This window comes from Coregonus clupeaformis, chromosome 20, assembly GCF_020615455.1.
Source record: "Coregonus clupeaformis isolate EN_2021a chromosome 20, ASM2061545v1, whole genome shotgun sequence".
Classification (NCBI taxonomy): Eukaryota; Metazoa; Chordata; class Actinopteri; order Salmoniformes; family Salmonidae; genus Coregonus; species Coregonus clupeaformis.
The window spans coordinates 38115195-38137379 of NC_059211.1; the positions used below are offsets into that span (position 1 = coordinate 38115195).

Genomic DNA, 22185 nt, shown 5'->3' on the forward strand with positions numbered 1-22185 from the left:
CAGGCTTTAAACTGGCTGTTGGCAGAAAAAGGTGGAGTTTGTGTTATGTTTGGGGATGAATGATGTACCTTCATTCCCAATAATACTGCCCCGGATGGTTCATTCACTGAAGCAATGACTAAGCTCAAAGGACTACGAAAATAAGTTAAGGACAATGCTGGGCATGACGCTCACACTTGGGATTGGATGGACTTAACTTTGGGAAAGTGGAGAGCAATGTTTACAAAAATGGCGATCATGATAGGCATAGCACTTGTAGTAATGGGAATGTTTTTTTGCTGTATACTACCTCTGTTGAAGTCACTTTTGATCCAAACCACAATAAAGCAAATGACTGTACAGACAATTGTTAATAATTCAACCAAAGAAATACACCCTGTTCAGGACAGTATGTTAACGAATATGGAAAGCCCTGTAATATTAAAGGAGGACCAATGGACTGCCCATTTGGGAATCCTGAATGTCTGTATGGTGTTGTCCCTGGGGGTGGATGGGCCTGTCATGGTTACAAAGCTCAACAGCGACAATTGGAGGTTAGCTTAGAGGGAAACCTTCCGGATTTGTACCCAGTACCCGACTGGGCTCCTCGTCCTCATTGAGATGGGTCAGACAATGAGGAAGATACATTGGTCTGAATATATTCTTATAAAATGTAACCACAGATGGCAAAGCTAAGAATAAGTATATGCACATGCTTACATTCATTTTATGTTAACTTTTGTTTTAATGATTGGGACTTTGAAAGTCCCAAAGGAGGGAATATATAGATAATTTTCTAATACAAAATATTGTGAAATGATAAAGGTAAAACATAGTAAACATGATTGATACTTTGTAATCCAGATGCATGCCTGAATAGTGAATATAGTCAATGCAGTGTGTAACTGTTCTTTAATGTGTGTATGAATATAATTTTTTAATAAAGTGTCTGAGTCACGCCACCAATATAATAGGATAAGAGACAGACGCCCCACCTAGAGAAGCGCACGTAGCCCTTGTAAGGAAACTATGTGTGTTACTTGGACTTTTGAAGATGGTGGTGGCGTGACACAGAAACTCTATGCGAAGGAGATACGTCGCACCGCATGAGGCAAATGGTGGTCACACCAGATACTGACTGGTTTTCTGATCCACGTCCCTACCTTTTTTTTTTAAAGGTATCTGTGACCAACAGATGCATATCTACACTCCCAGTCATCCATAGATTAGGGCCTAATTAATTTATTTCAATTGACTGATATCATTATATGAACAGTAACTCAGTAAAAATCTTTGAAATTGTTGCGTTCATATTTTTGTTCAGTGTATTATCTACTGCACTGAACTCAACCCTACTCTGCTGTGCTGTGCTGTATTGTACTGCACTGTGATGTCCAAACTTCAGGAGAATATCATTCATATCCATAATTATGCATTTCTGTGTAGTACAGATCAGGGACCCATGATGTAATTCCATTCCTGTAATTCCGTTACCGGGTGTAAATCCACTTCACTTACTTAATAACCAAAATATATTTTTTCAAACTCTAGGTGCCATGTCATAGTTGACACCCCATTCTTTCTGCAGACATCTGTGAATCTTAATTCGGAGCAGATATTTAAGAGTTTTTGGAAAAACGTGGTCGCATACAAACCTGAGAGATTTTACCGTAATTCTGCAGTTGTTCCACTAAATTAGTTTTTGTACATCTTTCAGTGGAAATTGTTAAAAGTAGTCCTTGTATGGTTTGTTAAACTTTGAAATCAAATGGTTTTCTTTTTTCATACATTTAAAATAAAACTGAGTCAAAGCGTAATTCCGTTACCGTGGAATTGTCCTTAACCCTAATTGCTCCGGTATCTCAGGGAAAGTGGGATATACAAAAAACACACTCTGTCGTAGCCGGCCGCGACCGGGAGATCCATGGGGCGGCGCACAATTGGCCCAGCGTCGTCCAGGGTAGGGGAGGGAATGGCCGGCAGGGATGTAGCTCAGTTGGTAGAGCATGGCGTTTGCAATGCCAGGGTTGTGGGTTCGATTGCCACGGGGGGCCAGTATGAAAAAAATAAAAATAATTTGATGTATGCACTCACTAACTGTATAAGAGCGTCTGCTAAATGACAAAAAAATTAAATAATCTTGTACAGGTTACACAATCTTACATTTGTGAAACAGGACAAATAAGCACCCCCTATTTGACCTTTGACCATGAAAGGGTAGAGTGCTCCCTGTCTGTCTAGCTGGGTATGGCAGGGCAGGGGAGAGGACTCCCAACAGTGAGAAGAAAGGCTCAAACTACAGTTCTACCTAGAATATTGAGTATGGAACCTTCTTAAATACTTAACCAGAAGAACTGTGTCAGAATTAAAGAGCTGCTGCATTAATCACATCATAAATCAGCTGCGCTACATTAATGCTCTAACTATACTGCCTGCAGAAAAACCAGTCAGACAGTGGACCTAAATATTCTATAAATAATATACAGCGCTTTGGCTTTTCAGGGAAAAGCAGGTAAATGACAGGGCCATTCGTTATACTCTACAGAGTGATAGCCTAGTCTACGCAGTGAGCTGGTTTATGTTGTCTGACATCATGGAAACTGACTGTAGGATATTAAGGAGGACCGTGGTGATTCATCAGAGGCTGGGAGCTGTAGCTTTTAGATTGGCCTTGTTCTATTGAGCATGTCAGAGGAAATTAGGGCCAGTGTGTCCTCCTGCCAACACACATCAATTATTCCTCAACTCACCCACTTACTCCTCCCATCTTCCTCTCTTTCTAAAAGACAGTCCAAGATGCATCATTCTCATTCCCCTTCCCTCTAGTGTCTCACAAGCACTATTCCTTAAACACACACACACACACACCAGTATGTTGGATAGGTAGCTACTTACGGCATACTCCTCCGGGGTGACCTTCAGGACATCGAAGACGACGGCATCAAAACTCTTCTTTAGTTCAGAACCCTTCTCACTGAGAGATTCTGAGCTGCTGCTCTTCTAGAGAGACACACACACACACACACACACACACACACACACACACACACACATTAGGACAGGGAACATGGGAATCTAAAAGCTAAAAGAAATAGGGGTTTGATTGACACCCACAATGCTCTTTATATCAGTGTTTCCAAACCTCTCCTGGGGGAACACTAGACAGTTCACTTATGTTCAAGCCCTGCAGGGCCACACAAATTAAAAGGATACTTCGGGATTTTGGCAAGAGGCCCTTTATCTACTTCCTTTATATACTAAAAATGGTATCCACAAGTTCATCTGACTCTGGGGAAGTAGATAAAGGGCCTCATTGCCAACATTTCAAAGAACCCCTTTAAAATCATTAGAATGGAAGGAGTTAAGGGGGTAAAGGAGTGAGTCTCACCTCAGAGGCAGTGGCGGTGGTGATGCTTGATTGGCCATTGGGGAGGTCCATCATTCCCACACCATCAGTCTGTCAGTACAAGAGACCACTCCTCATCCTCATCCTCAGTGTGTGCACTCTGGACACAAAAACAATTACAATGACAGAGAGAAACTACATGTAAACCCATGTCTACTAAATGACTAAAATGAAAAACTCTAATGCTTCATTTTTCAGACCAATGTTGACAAAACCCTGGATTAACAGTGCCACCTTGTGGATGAAACTGGTAAGAGATTAATTTGAGAGAGAGAGAGAAGACGGACAAGAGAGAGTGGACAAGAGAGAGAGGAGACAGAGCGCGAGACCGACAAGAGAGAGATACGAGACGAGAGAGAGACACGAGAGAGATTGTTGCTACGGTACAGGTAACTGACAAAATAATGGAAACACTTGAGTAAATGAGTGATACAGAGTACATTGAAAGCAGGTGCTTACACACAGGTGTGGTTCCTGAGTTAATTAAGCAATTCACATCCCATCATGCTTAGGGTCATGTATAAAAATGCTGTGTCGGCCATTATTTTGCTACGACCCCATAGGATGACAATGACCCCCCCCCCCACAGTATGAAAAATGTATGCACTCACTAACTGTAAGTTGCTCTGGATAAGAGTGTCTGCTAAATGACGAAAATGTAAATGTACTAGCATGCCAGCAGTTCCCATAGACTTCCAGTCATTGCGCTAACTTTAGTTAGCAATTGAGCTAACGCTAGTTAGCAACTTCCTTCTCTAGACCACATTCCACCAGACGCTCTTCACAGAAACACAAGCCTGTGTCCATCTGCCCGCCTGCCCACCTGTCTGCCTGCCCAACAGAGTAGGAAGAAGTTACCACCTCTACCCAGACAAGTACTCATCCTCCAGCTGTTTCAGGTTACAACTGGGGTTGGGTAATCTGAACCCAGATCTGTGGTTGAGACAAACAGCTGCCTGCGCTGCAGGGGCCAGAGTTTCTACCGTGACCCCAGAGCAGAAGTCTGAGTTCACGTGACACGAGGGATTTAAGTGTGTGAATGGCTGTAAGTGCTCATACCAAAAGCCACAGCATTCCCATAGACTCTGAGGACCTAACAAGCCAAACCTAGCTGGAATAAACACCTCCCAGCCCCTCAGAAAAAAAGAACAGAGACCATCGCCCAAGGAATGGAGAGAAAATACACCCTGTTGATTAAATACAATGTCCCCGACGTCATAAAAACAATTTATTTCATCACACACGTGACAAACACAAATATGGAGTAGAGCCACGCACAGAGATGAGTCCACATTAACACAGCATCTCAGTGCTGTGATGAACATATCACCCCCCTCCCGGATCCCAGTCTGTCTAGCGACATCACATCACCTTTTAACACACAGTGAGGGATAATGCGCTTTGTGTTTGGGAATGTGTGGATCAGCTGATGTTCCTGCCTCTGAGCAATTCAGAGATGAACCAGACAGCTCCTGAAAGGTGAAGAGGGGTAGTGGAGGAGAGAGGGTTGAAGACTCATGTTGGGTCATGTAGCAGGGGAAGTGCTGAAGGGGCAAGACAGGGGCCCCTGGAAACAAAATGACTCATCATCCTGGCCCTCAACAACTAGGCCTAGCAAATCCCTCTAATTCCCCTCCCCTGTTCTCTATCCCAGGACTCTCCAACCCGGTTCCTGGAGAGCTACAGTCCTGTAGGTTTTCCCTCCAACCCTAATCTAGCACACTTGATTATAATAATTAGCTGGTTGATAAACTGAAATCAGGTTCGTTACAACTGGGGTTGGAGTTCAAACCTACAGAAGGGTAGCTCTCTTGGAACAGGGTTGAGAGCCCTGCTCTATGCCCTCCTGCCCTGTCTCACACTAAACACTTCTTCTCTTCTCTCTACCCTGTTCTCTATCCAGTAGGGCTGACCCCATTTAGTCAACTGAACGATTGTTTGGTCAACCGAGATTTCTTTAGTCGAGCAGTAACCAAAAAAATAAAAACATGTAATGGTGTGTCTGAGTGGACTAATCCATTGTGGAGGCCGTGGGGATGGCACAGTCCATCACTAAGACATGTGCTACTGAAATTGTATATGGTTATATGTTGTAAGAACAATGCTGCAACACTAATCAAAATAATATTATTTTATTTAAAAAATGTGCTTTCTGCCGCGTTGGATAGCTGTCGCTGTTCGCGATTCTGAAACGTCAGTGTGCTGTTGAATTGGCGCCTTTACCTAGACCATGTTGCTATGTGCATAATAGTAAAGTTAACCAGCATAGTGGTGTTGAGAACAATACTGCGGAAGCAGCAGCGGAGTTAGGAGACGAGAAAACAGCCCTTGCCTGAATTGTCTAAGAACAGTGAGGAGAGAGGAAACCAACTTAATTAGGCCTATAATCAATAGCCTAACTTAAAATGTGCCTGGCTTTATAAATATCCATACATATACACACATACATATACAGTGGGGAGAACAAGTATTTGATACACTGCCGATTTTGCAGGTTTTCCTACTTACAAAGCATGTAGAGGTCTGTAATTTTTATCATAGGTACACTTCAACAGTAAGAGACGGAATCTAAAACAAAAATCCAGAACATCACATTGTATGATTTTTAAGTAATTAATTTGCATTTTATTGCATGACATAAGTATTTGATCACCTACCAACCAGTAAGAATTCCGGCTCTCACAGACCTGTTAGTTTTTCTTTAAGAAGCCCTCCTGTTCTCCACTCATTACCTGTATTAACTGCACCTGTTTGAACTCGTTACCTGTATAAAAGACACCTGTCCACACACCACACACTCAATCAAACAGACTCCAACCTCTCCACAATGGCCAAGACCAGAGAGCTGTGTAAGGACATCAGGGATTAAACTGTATACCTGCACAAGGCTGGGATGGGCTACAGGACAATAGGCAAGCAGCTTGGTGAGAAGGCAACAACTGTTGGCGCAATTATTAGAAAATGGAAGAAGTTCAAGATGACGGTCAATCACCCTCGGACTGGGGCTCCATGCAAGATCTCACCTCGTGGGGCATCAATGATCATGAGGAAGGTAGGGGATCAGCCCAGAACTACACGGCAGGACCTGGTCAATGACCTGAAGAGATCTGGGACCACAGTCTCAAAGAAACCCATTAGTAACACACTACGCCGTCATGGATTAAAATCCTGCAGCGCACGCAAGGTACCCCTGCTCAAGCCAGCGCATGTCCAGGCCCGTCTGAGGTTTGCCAATGACCATCTGGATGATCCAGAGGAGGAATGGGAGAAGGTCATGTGGTCTGATGAGACAAAAATAGAGCTTTTTGGTCTAAAGTCCACTCGCCATGTTTGGAGGAAGAAGAAGGATGAGTACAACCCCAAGAACACCATCCCAACCGTGAAGCATGGAGGTGGAAACATCATTCTTTGGGGATGCTTTTCCGCAAAGGGGACAGGATGACTGCACCGTATTGAGGGGAGGATGGATGGGGCCACGTATCGCGAGATCTTGGCCAACAACCTCCTTCCCTCAGTAAGAGCATTGAAGATGGGTCATGGCTGGGTCTTCCTGCATGACAACGACCCGAAACACACAGCCAGGGCAACTAAGGAGTGACTCCGTAAGAAACATCTCAAGGTCCTGGAGTGGCCTAGCCAGTCTCCAGACCTGAACCCAATAGAAAATATTTGGAGGGAGCTGAAAGTCCGTATTGCCCAGCGACAGCCCCGAAACCTGAAGGATCTGGAGAAGGTCTGTATGGAGGAGTGGGCCAAAATCCCTGCTGCAGTGTGCGCAAACCTGGTCAAGACCTAGAGGAAACATATGATCTCTGTAATTGCAAACAAAGGTTTCTGTACCAAATATTAAGTTCTGCTTTTCTGATGTATCAAATACTTATGTCATGCAATAAAATGCTAATTAATTACTTAAAAATCATACAATGTGATTTTCTGGATTTTTGTTTTAGATACCGTCTTTCACAGTTGAAGTGTACCTATGATAAAAATTACAGACCTCTACATGCTTTGTAAGTAGGAAAACCTGCAAAATCGGCAGTGTATCAAATACTTGTTCTCCCCACTGTGTATATACACACACACACACACACACACACACACACACACACACACACACATATATACACAGTGAGGGAAAAAAGTATTTGATCCCCTGCTGATTTTGTACGTTTGCCCACTGACAAAGAAATGATCAGTCTATAATTTTAATGGTAGGTTTATTTGAACAGTGAGAGACAGAATAAAAAAAAAAAATCCAGAAAAACAAATGTCAAAAATGTTATAAATTGATTTGCATTTTTTAAAGGGAGTGCTCCTAATCTCAGCTTGTTACCTGTATAAAAGTCACCTGTCCACAGAAGCAATCAATCAATCAGATTCCAAACTCTCCACCATGGCCAAGACCAAAGAGCTCTCCAAGGATGTCAGGGACAAGATTGTAGACCTACACAAGGCTGGAATGGGCTACAAGACCATCGCCAAGCAGCATGGTGAGAAGGTGACAACAGTTGGTGCGATTATTCGCAAATGGAAGAAACACAAAACAACTGTCAATCTCCCTCGGCCTGGGGCTCCATGCAAGATCTCACCTCGTGGAGTTGCAATGATCATGAGAACAGTGAGGAATCAGCCCAGAACTAAACGGGAGGATCTTGTCAATGATCTCAAGGCAGCTGGGACTATAGTCACCAAGAAAACAATTGGTAACACACTACGCCGTGAAGGACTGAAATCCTGCAGCGCCCGCAAGGTCCCCCTGCTCAAGAAAGCACATATACATGCCCGTCTGAAGTTTGCCAAGTAACATCTGAATGATTCAGAGGAGAACTGGGTGAAAGTGTTGTGGTCAGATGAGACCAAAATCGAGCTCTTTGGCATCAACTCATCTCGCCGTGTTTGGAGGAGGATGAATGCTGCCTATGACCCCAAGAACACCATCCCCACCGTCAAACATGGAGGTGGAAACATTATGCTTTGGGGTTGTTTTTCTGCTAAGGGGACAGGACAACTTCACCACATCAAAGGGACGATGGACGAGGCCATGTACCGTCAAATCTTGGGTGAGAACCTCCTTCCCTCAGCCAGGGCATTGAAAATGGGTCATGGATGGGTATTCCAGCATGACAATGACCCAAAACACACGGCCAAGTCAACAAAGGAGTGGCTCAAGAAGATGCACATTAAGGTCCTGGAGTGGCCTAGCCAGTTTCCAGACCTTAATCCCATAGAAAATCTGTGGAGGGAGCTGAAGGTTCGAGTTGCCAAACGTCAGCCTCGAAACCTTAATGACTTGGAGAAGATCTGCAAAGAGTGGGACAAAATCCTTCCTGAGATGTGTGCAAACCTGGTGGCCAACTACAAGAAACGTCTGACCTCTGTGATTGCCAACAAGGATATTGCCACCAAGTTCTAAGTCATGTTTTGCAGAGGGGTCAAATACTTATTTCCCTCATTAAAATGCAAATCAATGTATAACATTTTTGACATGCGTTTTTCTGGATTTTTTTGTTGTTATTCTGTCTCTCACTGTTCAAATAAACCTACCATTCAAATTATAGACTGATCATGTCTTTGTCAGTGGGAAAACGTACAAAATCTGCAGGGGATCAAATACTTTTTTCCCCTCACTGTGTGTGTGTGTGTGTGTGTGTGTGTGTGTGTGTGTGTTATATATATATATATATATATATATATATATATATATATATACATACACATACACATACACATACACACACACACACACACACACACACACACACACACACACACACACACAAATAAGTCAGATCCAGCCTGCTTGAGTGTTTGATTAATAGCCTACTGATTCCGTGAGCACCAAGCCTCACGCAACCACATGTCGGATAAACAATTTCACAAACTTGGCTGTTTTTAATCTTTGCCATGCTGTAATAAAGGCTTTACACTTTTTCCCCCCGTTAGAACAGCCTCCTTGGTATTATTTATAATTTAGTGTTGTTTACACTGTTCCAAATTGTCCGAAAAATGATATTTATAATTACAATAAAAATAAGTAATGTCATTTTAATTAGTAGGCTTAGTATAGCAGCCTTATATAACCACCATCGAGCAGTAGGCCTATGAGCGCATCCTGTTTAGTCTTAATACCGTAATTTAATTAGGCCTATATTTTTTTGCGCCCCCTCGGGCTCGTGCGGTGGAGGAGATCTTCGTGGGCTATACTCAGCCTTGTCTCAGGGTAGTAAGTTGGTGGTCTGTTGATATCCCTCTAGTGGTGTGGGGGCTGTGCTTTGGCAAAGAGGGTGGGGTTATATCCTGCCTGTTTGGCCCTGTCCGGGGGTATCGTCGGACGGGGCCACCGTGTCCCCCGACCCACCCCTGTCTCAGTCTCCAGTATCTATGCTGCAATAGTCAATGAGCTGGGGGGCTAGGGTCAGTCCGTTATATCTGGTGTAATTCCCCTGTCTTGTCTGGTGTCATGTGTGTTTTTAAGTATCACAATTCCTGACATTTAATCCTAGTAAAAATTCCCTGTCTTAGGTCAGTTAGGATCACCACTTTATATGAAGAATGTGAAATGTCAGAATAATAGTAGAGAGAATAATTTATTTCAGCTTTTATTTCTTTCATCGCATTCCCAGTGGGTCAGAAGTTTACATACACTCAATTAGTATTTGGTAGCATTGCCTTTAAAATTGTTTAACTTGGGTCAAACATTTTGGGTAGCCTTGCACAAGCTTCCCACAATAAGTTGGGTGAATTTTGGCCCATTCCTCCTGACAGAGCTAGTGTAACGGAGTCAGGTTTGTAGGCCTCCTTGCTCACACACGCCTTTTCAGTTCTGCCCACACATTTTCTATAGGATTGAGGTCAGGGCCTTGTGATGGCCACTCCAATACCTTGACTTTGTTGTCCTTAAGCCATTTTGCCACAACTTTGGAAGTATGCTTGGGGTCATTGTCCATTTGGAAGACCCATTTGCGACCAAGCTTTAACTTCCTGACTGATGTCTTGAGATGTTGCTTCAATATATCCACATCATTTTCCTTCCTCATGATGCCATCTATTTTGTGAAGTGCACCAGTCCCTCCTGCAGCAAAGCACCCCCACAGCATGATGCTGCCACCACCGTGCTTCACGGTTGGGATGGTGTTCTTCTGCTTGCAAGGCACCCCCTTTTTCCTCCAAACATAACAATGGTCATTATGGCCAAACAGTTCAATTTTTGTTTCATCAGACCAGAGGACATTTCTCCAAAAAGTACGATCTTAGTCCCCATGTGCAGTTGCAAACCGTAGTCTGGCTTTTGTGAATGGCGGTTTCGGAGCAGTGGCATCTTCCTTGCTGAGCAGCCTTTCAGGTTGATATAGGACTTGTTTTACTGTGGATATAGATACTTTTGTACCTGTTTCCTCCAGCATCTTCACAAGGTCCTTTGCTGTTGTTCTGGGATTGATTTTCACTTTTCGCACCAAAGTACGTTCATCTCTAGGAGACAGAACGCGTCTCCTTCCTGAGCGGTATGACGGCTGAGTGGTCCCATATTGTTTATACTTGCGTACTATTGTATGTATTCTGAGGTTTTGGCTGATTCCTTTTGCTTTTCCCATGATGTCAAGCAAAGAGGCACTGAGTTTGAAGGTAGGCCTTGAAATACATCCACAGGTACACCTCCAATTGACTCAAATGATGTCAATTAGCCTATCAGAAGCTTCTAAAGCCATGACATCATTTTTTTTGAATTTTCCAAGCTGTTTAAAAAGGCACAGTCAACTTAGTGTATGTAAACTTCTGATCCGCTGGAATTGTGATACAGTGAATTATAAGTGAAATAATCTGTCTGTAAACAATTTTGGAAAAATTACTTGTGTCATGCACAAAGTAGATGTCCTAACCGACTTGCCAAAACTATAGTTTGTTAACAAGAAATTTGTGGAGTGGTTGAAAAACTAGTTTTAATGACTCCAACCTAAGTGTATGTAAACTTCCGATTTCAACTGTACATGTCACGTAAAGAGAGCAAGGGTTGAGGAAATAGGGAATGTTTTTCCTAAACAAATGAGGGATTTTGGTAACATAACTCTTCAGTCAGAAATGGCTGTAATTATGTTGCAACTTCAGCAACACGGGCACCGCGATAAACACTGTTGATGTTCTGTGGTGGACGCTGCAGCAGGGAGGAGAGAGTCTAGTCACAGTCACTCGCTGTATTTAAAAAAAAAAATAAGCAAGTGTGAGCCCGGCCCAGCACAATCAATTATATTGCGGTCGGACTCCCTCAAGTCATTTGTGTGTCTTAATTATTTCATCAAACAGTGCATTTAAAAGCATCAGACAAGCTCAGTGCATGTGTCTATATATGGAAAAATACACATTTTAATAATAATATGCCATTTAGCAGACGCTTTTATCCAAAGCGACTTACAGTCATGCGTGCATACATTTTTTTTTTGTGTATGGGTGGTCCCGGGGATCGAACCCACTACCTTGGCATTACATAGCCGTGCTCTACCAGCTGAGCTACAGAGGTCCACTTTAAAATGTCGAACTTCCCTCTCACCCCCTCCCTCTCTTGTTGACATGTCACTCAACAAACCCTCTTCTCTCCTCAACCTCAGCTCTTCCGCCAGCGTGCCTGGTCTCCCTCCTCTCCCCACCTCCCTCTCCTGATGTGTCCACCCTGTCCTCTGAGCCCCAGGGAGCTCCTCTACAACAGAAAGTAGCTGAAACTGAAAAACATGTCTGCCTCTCCTCAGGGTGTGTGTGTGTGTGTGTGTATATATTCACAAACACAGGGCCTGTGACTGAGGGTGACAAATGCCCCACACCCACAGAGAGACAGAACATCTACTGACTGCACAAACACTGAACTGAGGACAGAGCAGAGACGCAGCATTCTACAGTAGTTTATCACCTTCACTGACTCATTCCTATAAAAAGGGTCAGGCCACAGTCACTGACCCAATGTGAGCTGTCCTATTATCTCATCTCTCCCAACAAACACATTCTATATTCAAAGTCAGTCTGGCCCAGTGATAAGTCACGAGTCTCCACAGACAAATAGGTGTGTTGTTGGTGTGACAGTTAGCTGTGCCGTGTCACTGCTTATGAGACTACAAGCTGTGTGTGTGTGATCGGGATCAGGATCAAAAGCTGCTGCATCCAGTAAATAAACAGGCATGTGACCGTGTGAGATTATGTGTGTCAGCGAAGAGCTGTGAGTGTCTTATAGCCAGAAGCCACCCAGCAGTGCAGGACTGGGTCTATGACAACCTTAATGTGTCACTTTTTTCATACACTCACCAACACACACACTTAGCTAAGCTAAATCCCACAGATCACACTAAATCATATACATCTCTAATAAGCTTTCATTTCTGCAGACAGATAGGCCTAGTTGTAGAAACGCTGTGCCTCTAAAGCAGCGCTGTGTGTTCGTGTGTGTCTATGCCAGCCAGTCTCATGCATTTATAAACTGTGCAGACTGCAGCATCTTGGTAATGCCCAAAGTGGGTCAGTGTGCTCACTGTGCTGAGCAGTGAGGGATGCAGAGAAACACACAATAGCATACATCTCTCTTTTAGAGTCTTACAGCCAGAGCGAATAGCATCAACATTAGTCAGTCAGTTTTCATCAAGTGCCATTGCTGAACAGTTAGTAACAGTGACATTAACATGTAGCCTTGGTGAACACAGAACTGACTTAGTCAGAGGGGAACAAGAAGCACCTCTAAATCAAAGCAGGTCACAGGTGTTCTCATTCCTAACATAGCATAAGCATTTTGCTGCACCCGCTATAACACCTACTAAACTGTGCACGCGACCAATAACACTCTTTACCCTTTACTGTGAAATACCTGCCGTTGTTTAAATCAAACAACCAGTTTAGGAAAGGATCAAATCAGTAGAGATTACAGAGCAATTGGGGGGGGGGGGGGTATTAAACAGGAGCTAAGAGGGGCCGCTGAGCCAGTCACACACACAGCATGCGGCTGCATGCCTGTCACTGTAAGCTGGTCGATACACACTGTCACACAGCAGGTTAGGGACACAAGAGAGGTGTGTGTGTCCAATCCTGCACAGTGGGCGAGGTGTGTGTGTCCTGTTATTCAGAACGGTGTCTGAGCACACGCTGTCCACAGTGAAAGCCTCTTCACACCATCACTTAACATGCCATTGGTTCAGCCTGAGCCAGGGGGCAGGCAGCTCACTGAGTGGGGAGGAAGCTCACAGACTCACATTAGAAAAGGGGGTTGCTGGTTCCAAGAGACACTCATCAAGTAAGCTATGTCTCATCTATGTGAGCATTTTCTGGCAACACAGATAGTGAGTTTGAGGAATACAGTCGTTTGCCAAGGCAGCTCACGCCACCTGCCTGCATCTTGGTTGCCTAGCGAACAAGGTGCTTTTCTACAGACCGAAAACCAAATGACGACTTTCTGCCTCACACACACACTTCAGTGTCCCAGTCAGACAGTATGACCTCAACTGTCCTCATGACCAACCTATCGACCAGGGAGCAGTGCATGAATATTCATCATCTGTGACAGACAGGCGGCAGGAGCCAATGGGAGGGCAGACCGGCCAAGGGCAGACATACTGTTTAAAAAGGCCAGCCCCAGGGGAGTGTTACTATTGACTGAGTGGGAGTAACAAGAGCACACTGGAATACTACTGGACCACTGGAGCTCACTGGAGACATGAACAGAGATGGATGATTGACAGGTGATAGCGGAAATTATCAGGGCATAAAGCTACCACCAGCCAAATGCTGGGTAGAAATCTCAAATGGCAGTGAAGTTTCAGTCCCTGGTGTTGAAAATGATGATGATGATGATGTTGATGATTAAGAGGATAGAGCAGCACAGACTCTCTCCTTCTCAAACACACTATCACAATACTCAAGACACACACACGCACACACAGGTAGATGCATACACACACATGACACAGGAGGCTGCATGCTTGCTGTTAGCCTGGCTCCAGCCCGTTTGTGAAAATACACTGGTCCCTAATCAGTGTCTTGGCAGCAGCTCTGACCTTGGTAGTGCGATTTCGCTTTTTTTAGCCGCATGCACACAGACACACACACAGGCGCCCTCTCGCCTCCCTGTCCCTCTCTCCAGTTGATAATTAGAGCACAGGCTGTGCAGGCAGTCTGTTCTCACCTTTCCTAGCCTGGCAGTGGCACATTCCCCCAGTGAGTGAGACAGACAGACCCAGCAGCATCTATCAGCAGCATCTATGCTAGACCAACACTGACACCAACACTCAGACCAGAACCAGATCCTTTCTACAGATCCTGACACCAGGAGCCTATGGAGGGGAAGACTGATAGATGCAGACGGAGGGACAGAGAGGGAGAGACAGTAGACAGAGGAAGAGAGAGGAAAAGCTCAGCCAAACTGGTAGGGTCCCAGAGCAGAAGGCTGTCACGTGTGAGCTGTGCATACTGTGTGTGCAGGAGTGTCATCTCTCTCTCCCTCACCCTGTGTGTGTGTGTGTGTGTGTGTGTAACGTGTGCGCGAGTCTGGCCTGATTTGTGGGCCACAGGGGAGCAGCCAGCCTGGCCTCAACCCAGCTTCTCCTGCTGAAGACTGGAGGCCGGAGCTCAGTGACAGACGAGTAGGAAGAAAAGGAGGAAGGGAGAGAGGAGAGGAAGTGTTGTACAGGCAGCAGCAGTCAGTGCAGATTGTTGTGGAGAGTCAGTCAGTCAGGCAATGTGTGGAGTAATAAGGCAGGGGCAGGGGAACAATAGTCAGAAGAGTTCTGTCACTAGAACCATGCCCATAGGAAACTGGCTGAGATCTCCATCTGTTCCTCTTTGAGTCTTACAGTGTTTACTCTGTCTACACTACAGCAACGCAGGACATCAAGGAGCCTTAAGCATCCAAGTTCAATGTTCCTAGCCTATATCATATCAGTGAGACAATTTCACTGTTCAAGTCAAGTGAAGCTAGAACTGGGGCTAAATCGATTTGAATTCAATCACTTTTTGACAGCACCCCTTCTGTTTTACACGAAACCTTCCATACATTTTTGCGCATTGTAGAAGTGCTCAGAAAGTGACTTTTTGGACCTGAATGCCCACACATTCAAGAGATAAAGATGCTCAAAGTTAACCTATTTTGCATACCCCACCATACCCATGTCTTCATCACTGGATAAACAGTTGCGATTTATCTAATTTAAAAGCTTACAAACAAACAGGTGTCACCGTTTTATAATTGATTGAAAGTAAAAATAAAAAATAAAAATTATATCATTGTTTTACCTTAAACGTCAATTATCTAAAACGTGCACACTCATTTTTATTTTTTTAAGAAATAAAATATAGTTTGACAACCCTGCTTGATAGCTAAAATGCAAAAAAATTCAACTTCTGATGCTAATTTGAGAAAAGATGGATTCCTTCTAGCCATGTAGGACCGGCCTGCCCCACTCCCCATTCCTGCTGCGATTCATCACCACAGCAGTGGAAAGAGTACACTCTAGGTGGCCACAAAATGAAGAAATTATCAAACTGACGTTAGACAATCAAATTCGATATGTAAATAAACAGAATTTGTTAAGACTGGTTAATTGAGAGAAAGCTTATTTTGTTATTTATTATAAAAAAATATGTCTTACAAATAGCCTATAGGACAGGTCGTTTGCAAATTATATACAAATATTATATTTGAAGTTGTGTTTTATCACTGTGTGTGTGACTTGTTCGTCTGGGCTAAATAAAAAATAAAATATTATTAATTTATGATTTATTGCAGGGATGAAGACGTAACGGGCAATGTTTTGCTTTTCAATAAAACCTGTCATATTGGTATATGAACATCGTTCTACTTCATTTTATTACAACTTTACAGGCTAATTTCTATCCTGTTAAAATGAATTACAATAATCTAAATGTGATTTTGAGCACCGTGGGTGGACCCTCAAATGTGTTACGCACCCAATGCATATGGATGTCCGGTACATTTCTCAAATATCCAGTAAATAAAAAAATCTTGCCGGTCACGTTGTCTGGCGCCAAATTTTCCTCATGGAAACCCTGGTGTGTGTGGGTGTATGGGTGTATGGGTGTGTGTGTGTGTGTGCGTAGTTGTTGTTTTCTTACCTTATCAGGATGTCCTAGACCAATGTCCTAGCAATTCACCCAAATGTCCTGACAAGGTATGAAAACAATACCTTTTTTGAATAGTCAGGACTTTTTCATGTCCTGAATTTGTTTAAATGCTATTTTAAGCTTAAGTGTTAGGTTTAGGGTTAGGGATTTTGGGGTTAAGGTTAGGGAAAATAGGATTTTTAATTGTCAAAACATTTTACTCCCCAAAAAGTCCTGACATTTCACAAAAATAAAAGGTGTGTGTGGGTGTGACACATCATTGATCCCATATTGAGCCATGGCGTTATAGATTAGGAACAACCTCTCCTGGACTGCAGTTGACAAATCAGTCAGTCTTCCAGCCAGTCAGTCCACATCTCTTCATAGTCAGATGAAGCAATATCATTGTTCTACATAGACCAGCACACTAAGCAGTGGTTCCACCAGATCAGTGACTGATTCCTGAAATCAACTGAGAGTTCAAAGCGAAGATCGTGTGGAATGTGTGTGTCCTAGCTATGGCGGTCATGTAGTTTTGTCTAATTAATCCATATAATATAGCCTACACCATCACAATAAATTCATTATTTATTTTAGACAGGTCTAAAGAAACATGTTATGAAGAAAATGTAGTCTATCTCAGAAGAACAGAATAGCATACCCTGAGTGTCCTTATGTTAGGCCTGATGTGGTCATGCCATATGGCTGTGGGCTACACTAGTTCATTTAGCAGACAAGATTTGCTTAGAATTCCGTAGCATTAATTTATAGTATGAAGAATACAATTGAACAACGTTGAATAAAATGGAAAGGATATTTTCTCCAAACGATTTGAGGGAGTGCGCAGATGCAGCTATTCTGTGTTGAGTGGTTAAAAAAGATACATGTCCTCAGAGTTGAAGTCGGAAGTTTACATACACCTTAGCCAAATACATTTAAACTCATTTTTTCACAATTCCTGACATTTAATCCTAGTAAGAATTCCCTGTTTTAGGTCAGTTAGGATCACCACTTTATTTTAAGAATGTGAAATGTAAGAATAATAGTAGAGAGAATTATTTATTTCAGCATTTATTTCTTTCATCACATTCCCAGTGGGTCAGAAGTTTACATACACTCAATTAGTATTTGATAGCATTGCTTTTAAATTGTTTAACTTAGGTCAAACATTTCGGGTAGGCTTCCACAAGCTTCCCACAATAAGTTGGGTGAATTTTGGCCCATTCCTCCTGACAGAGCTGGTGTAACTGAGTCAGGTTTGTAGGCCTCCTTGCTCGCACACACTTTTTCAGTTCTGCCCACAAATGTTCTATAGGATTGAGGTCAGGTCTTTGTGATGGCCACTCCAATACCTTGACTTTGTTGTCCTTAAGCCATTTTGCCACAACTTTGGAAGTATGCATTGTCCATTTGGAAGACCCATTTGCGACCAAGCTTTAACTTCCTGACTGATGTCTTGAGATGTTGCTTCAATATATCCACATCATTTTCCTTCCTTATGATGCCATCTATTTTGTGAAGTGCACCAGTCCCTCCTGCAGCAAAGCACCCCCACAGCATGATGCTGCCACCACCGTGCTTCACGGTTGGGATGGTGTTCTTCTGCTTGCAAGGCACCCCCTTTTTCCTCCAAACATAACGATGGTCATTATGGCCAAACAGTTCAATTTTTGTTTCATCAGACCAGAGGACATTTCTCCAAAAAGTACGATCTTTGTACCCATGTGCAGTTGCAAACCGTAGTCTGGCTTTTTTATGGCAGTTATAGGACACGTTTTACTGTGGATATAGATACTTTTGTACCTGTTTCCTCCAGCATCTTCACAAGGTCCTTTGCTGTTGTTCTGGGATTGATTTGCACTTTTCGCACCAAAGTACGTTCATTTCTAGGAGACAGAATGTGTCTCCTTCCTGAGCGGTATGACGGCTGCGTGGTCCCATGATGTTTATACTTGCATACTATTGTTTGTACAGATGAACGTGGTACCTTCAGGCGTTTGGAAATTGCTCCCAAGGATGAACCAGACTTGTGGAGGTCTACCATTTTTTTTCTGAGGTCTTGGCTGATTTCTTTTGATTTTCAAGCAAAGAGGCACTGAGTTTGAAGGTAGGCCTTGAAATACATCCACAGGTACACCTCCAATTCACTCAAATGATGTCTATTAGCCTATCAGAAGCTTCTAAAGCCATGACATCATTTTCTGGAATTTTCCAAGCTGTTTAAAGGCACAGTCAACTTAGTGTATGTAAACTTCTGACCCACTGGAATTGTGATACAGTGAATTATAAGTGAAATAATCTGTCTGTAAACAATTGTTGGAAAAATTACTTGTGTCATGCACATTTTAGTCATTTAGCAGATGCTCTTATCCAGAGCGACATACAGTTTTAGTGAGTGCATCCATTTTTCATACTGGCCCCCCGTGGGAATCGAACCCACAACCCTGGCATTGCAAGCGCCATGCTCTACCAACTGAGCATCTACCAAAGTAGATGCCGTAACCGACTTGCCAAAACTATAGTTTGTGAACAAGAAATTTGTGGAGGGGTTGAAAAACTAGTTTTAATGACTCCAACCTAAGTGTATGTAAACTTCCGACTTCAACTGTGTACACACATACATATACACACACACACACACACAAACACACATATATATATTCCGGACTCTGATATTGCTCGTTCTTAAATATCTTAATTCATTTTTTACTTTTTGGATTATGTGACTGCTAGGTATTATTACTGCACTGTTGGAGCTAGAAACACAAGCATTCTGCTGCACCTGCGATAACATCTGCAAATATGTGTCCGTGACCAATAAACTTTGATTTGACACACAAACACAGGGGAAAAGTCAAAGGAAAACAAGAGAGATGTAGCTGAACACTCCCTACATGACCTCCTGTATGTGTTTTCCATGTTGACCGAAGCTGTTCAGCAGGCAGCACTGTAGCGGCATGTAGAGCTTTGATACTGCTGGGCCTATCTCTGCAGGGGTCTATAATAAGAGCTGGGTTAGGACTGCTTTATGAGCTGGAGTAAGATAAGAGGAGTGTGTGATCCTCCACTCATCCTCCCCTCTGAGCTCCTTTGAAACTTAGCACCCTCCTCCCTCATTGACCTCATCCCCCTCTCCTGTTCTTTCTTTTCTTTCCTACGTTGTTGGGAGGTAGTGGAGCAGCTAAATAGCCACAGATGTTCCCAACTACACATTAATTGGAAAGGCAAAAGGGTGACGTTTTACACTTCTAGTCACACACACGACTAACTACTAAGTAACAAACTTTTTAAGACTTGCACTTGTTTTTGTGCACTGCACGTCTATAAAAGAGGAAAATACTGCCATAAGTATTGCACTCTATCAGAGTTTACTTAATGTAACGGTGTTGACATATGCACCAAATAGTTGTGTCACAGTACTGACACTAGTCTCCAGGCGTAGGAACAGAGCTGTGGAACAACAGACTCTACAATAATAAGTACCTCAGTCTTGTCTTGATTTAGCTGGAGGAAGTTGTGAGCATTCTAAGTATTTAAAATCACTAATACAGTCTAATAATTTATCTGTGGAGCTAAAATCCTCTGGTGACACAGAAATGTAAAGTTGTGTATCATCTGCGTAGCAGTGAAAATCAATGCTGTGCTTTCAATTAACGCTGCAAAGGGGTAACGTATGTAAACCGAACAGTACCAGACCCAAAATCGAACCTTGTGGAACTCCATATGTGATACCTATTTTCTCTGAGTTACCAAGGGTGTCACCAAGGGTGACAAAAAAACTCTAGACCGGTTAAATAGGTCCTCAACCAATTTAGAACTGGACCGGAGAGGCCAACATACCTCTCATGTCTGTCCAGAAGGACATCATGGTCAACAGTGTCGAGTGCAGCACTTAAATCCAAGAGCACATGGACAGAGAGCTGTTTGGCATCTGTGTTGGCTATAAGATAATTTACCACTTTAACTAAGGCTGTCTCTGTGCTGTGGTGGGCACGAAAACCAGATAGAAATTTTTCTAAAATACAGTTGGCACTAACCAAATTTTCCAGAATTTTGCTTAAGAAAGGTTGGAGATTGGCAGATTGAAAATGTATAAGAGCTGAAGAATCTAGATTAATTTACTTCAGAAGGGGTTTTACAATAGCAGTTTTTAGTGCAGTGGGGAAAGTGCCTGTGAACAGGGAGTGATTAACCATAGCTTGCACTTCTTCATATTTGGAATACATTTTTTTTAAGAAGGTGGTGTGGATATGATCAAGAAGGCAGGTAGAAGACTTAAGTTGTGATTTCACTTTCCTGAGCATGTCTGTGTCAACCAGGGAAAATAACTCCATAGTGTCTTTGCATGGTAGGCTAGGACACATATTGGGCTCCGAGTGGCGCAGCGGTCTAAGGCACTGCATCTCAGTGCTTGAGGCGTCACTAGACCCCCTGGTTCGATTCCAGGCTGTATCACAACCGGCCGTGATTGGGTGTCCCATATGGCGGCGCACAATTGGCCCAGCATCGTCCGGATTTGGCCGGTGTAGGCCATCATTGTAAACAAGAATTTGTTCTTAACTGCCTTGCCTAGTTAAATAAAGGTTAAAAAAAAATAATATCAAACTTCTCATCAGGTCTTGCTTGACTGATACCCAGCCTAATGTTCGTCATCTTTTCTCTGCAATATGCCGCAAACTCATCACATTTAGATGTGGAGGAAAGTTCATATAGGTTTGCGGGGGTAGGATTTATCAGGCCATTAATGGTTGAGAAGAGCACTCTTGAATTATTCGGATCATTTACATTTTAGTCATTTAGCAGGCGCTCTTATCCAGAGCGACTTACAGTTAAGAGAGTGCATAAATTATTTATTTATTTTTTCATACTGGCCCCCCGTGGGAATCGAACCCACAACCCTGGCGTTGCAAACGCCCTGCTCTACCAACTGAGCTACATCCCTGCCGGCCATTCCCTCCCCTAACCTGGATGACGCTGGGCCAATTGTGCGGCGCCCCATAGGTCTCCCGGTCGCGGCCAGCTACGACAGTTAGAAACATTTGCCCTTCTGGCATTTCTAATTGCCTTGTTATATATGCCAAGTTGCTCTCTCAGAATATCATAATGGACCTGCAACTTTGACTTTCTCCAATTTCGCTTTGCCTTTCTGCAATTTCTCTTTAATTGATTTGTTGCTCACGCATCCAAGGGGCACTCCATTTGGATGCTATACTGGAGCTATGGCATCAATGGTTGCCCTTAATTTGCTATTAAAGTTAACTAAATCATCACAAGAGGAAGACATAACAGGTGATGGTGTATTGTTCATACACTCAAAATCTGTAGCAACTGTAGCTACTCCTCTTTGAAGCTGCTTCACTGAGCAAAAAACTCTGGATTAGAGAGATGGCGCTGCAGTGGATAGCTCCAGTGTTACGGGCTCTTGACCAATTCTGCTATTCTGTGTGTTTTTTTACACTGATATTAAAGTTTTTTGTTTTTTTGTATACATAACGTCTCCGCCATCATTTCCTATGACCGAAAACAGCGATCTCGAACCTCTATTTAGATAAAGATTTCTACTTCAACGAGTCTGCAGCTCTAGACATTCTGCTTACCTCGGACCAGGCCCTGATCCCGGGACTCGAAAGAGGAAGCAGCGGCGAAAGAGGGGTCATGACGAGACTATGTCGGCGAACATGTAGACCGCCATTGCCCTCTGTTTTGTTGGCCAGCGT

At 43.2% G+C, this 22185-nt stretch overlaps 1 protein-coding gene across 4 annotated transcripts in view; it reads right to left on the reverse strand.

The window, feature by feature from the left end:
* Positions 1 to 22185, reverse strand: part of ralgps2 (Ral GEF with PH domain and SH3 binding motif 2) — a 149997-nt gene that overhangs the window by 102863 nt on the left and 24949 nt on the right. For all 4 annotated transcript variants that reach the window (XM_041839203.2, XM_041839202.2, XM_045205487.1 and 1 more), the window contains 2 exons: positions 3368 to 3485; positions 2875 to 2979 (listed from right to left, as the gene is read on the reverse strand). In XM_041839203.2, coding sequence (XP_041695137.1) covers positions 2875 to 2979; positions 3368 to 3421 — 159 coding nt within the window. In that variant the 5' untranslated portion in view covers positions 3422 to 3485. The remainder of the gene's footprint in view (positions 1 to 2874; positions 2980 to 3367; positions 3486 to 22185) is intronic.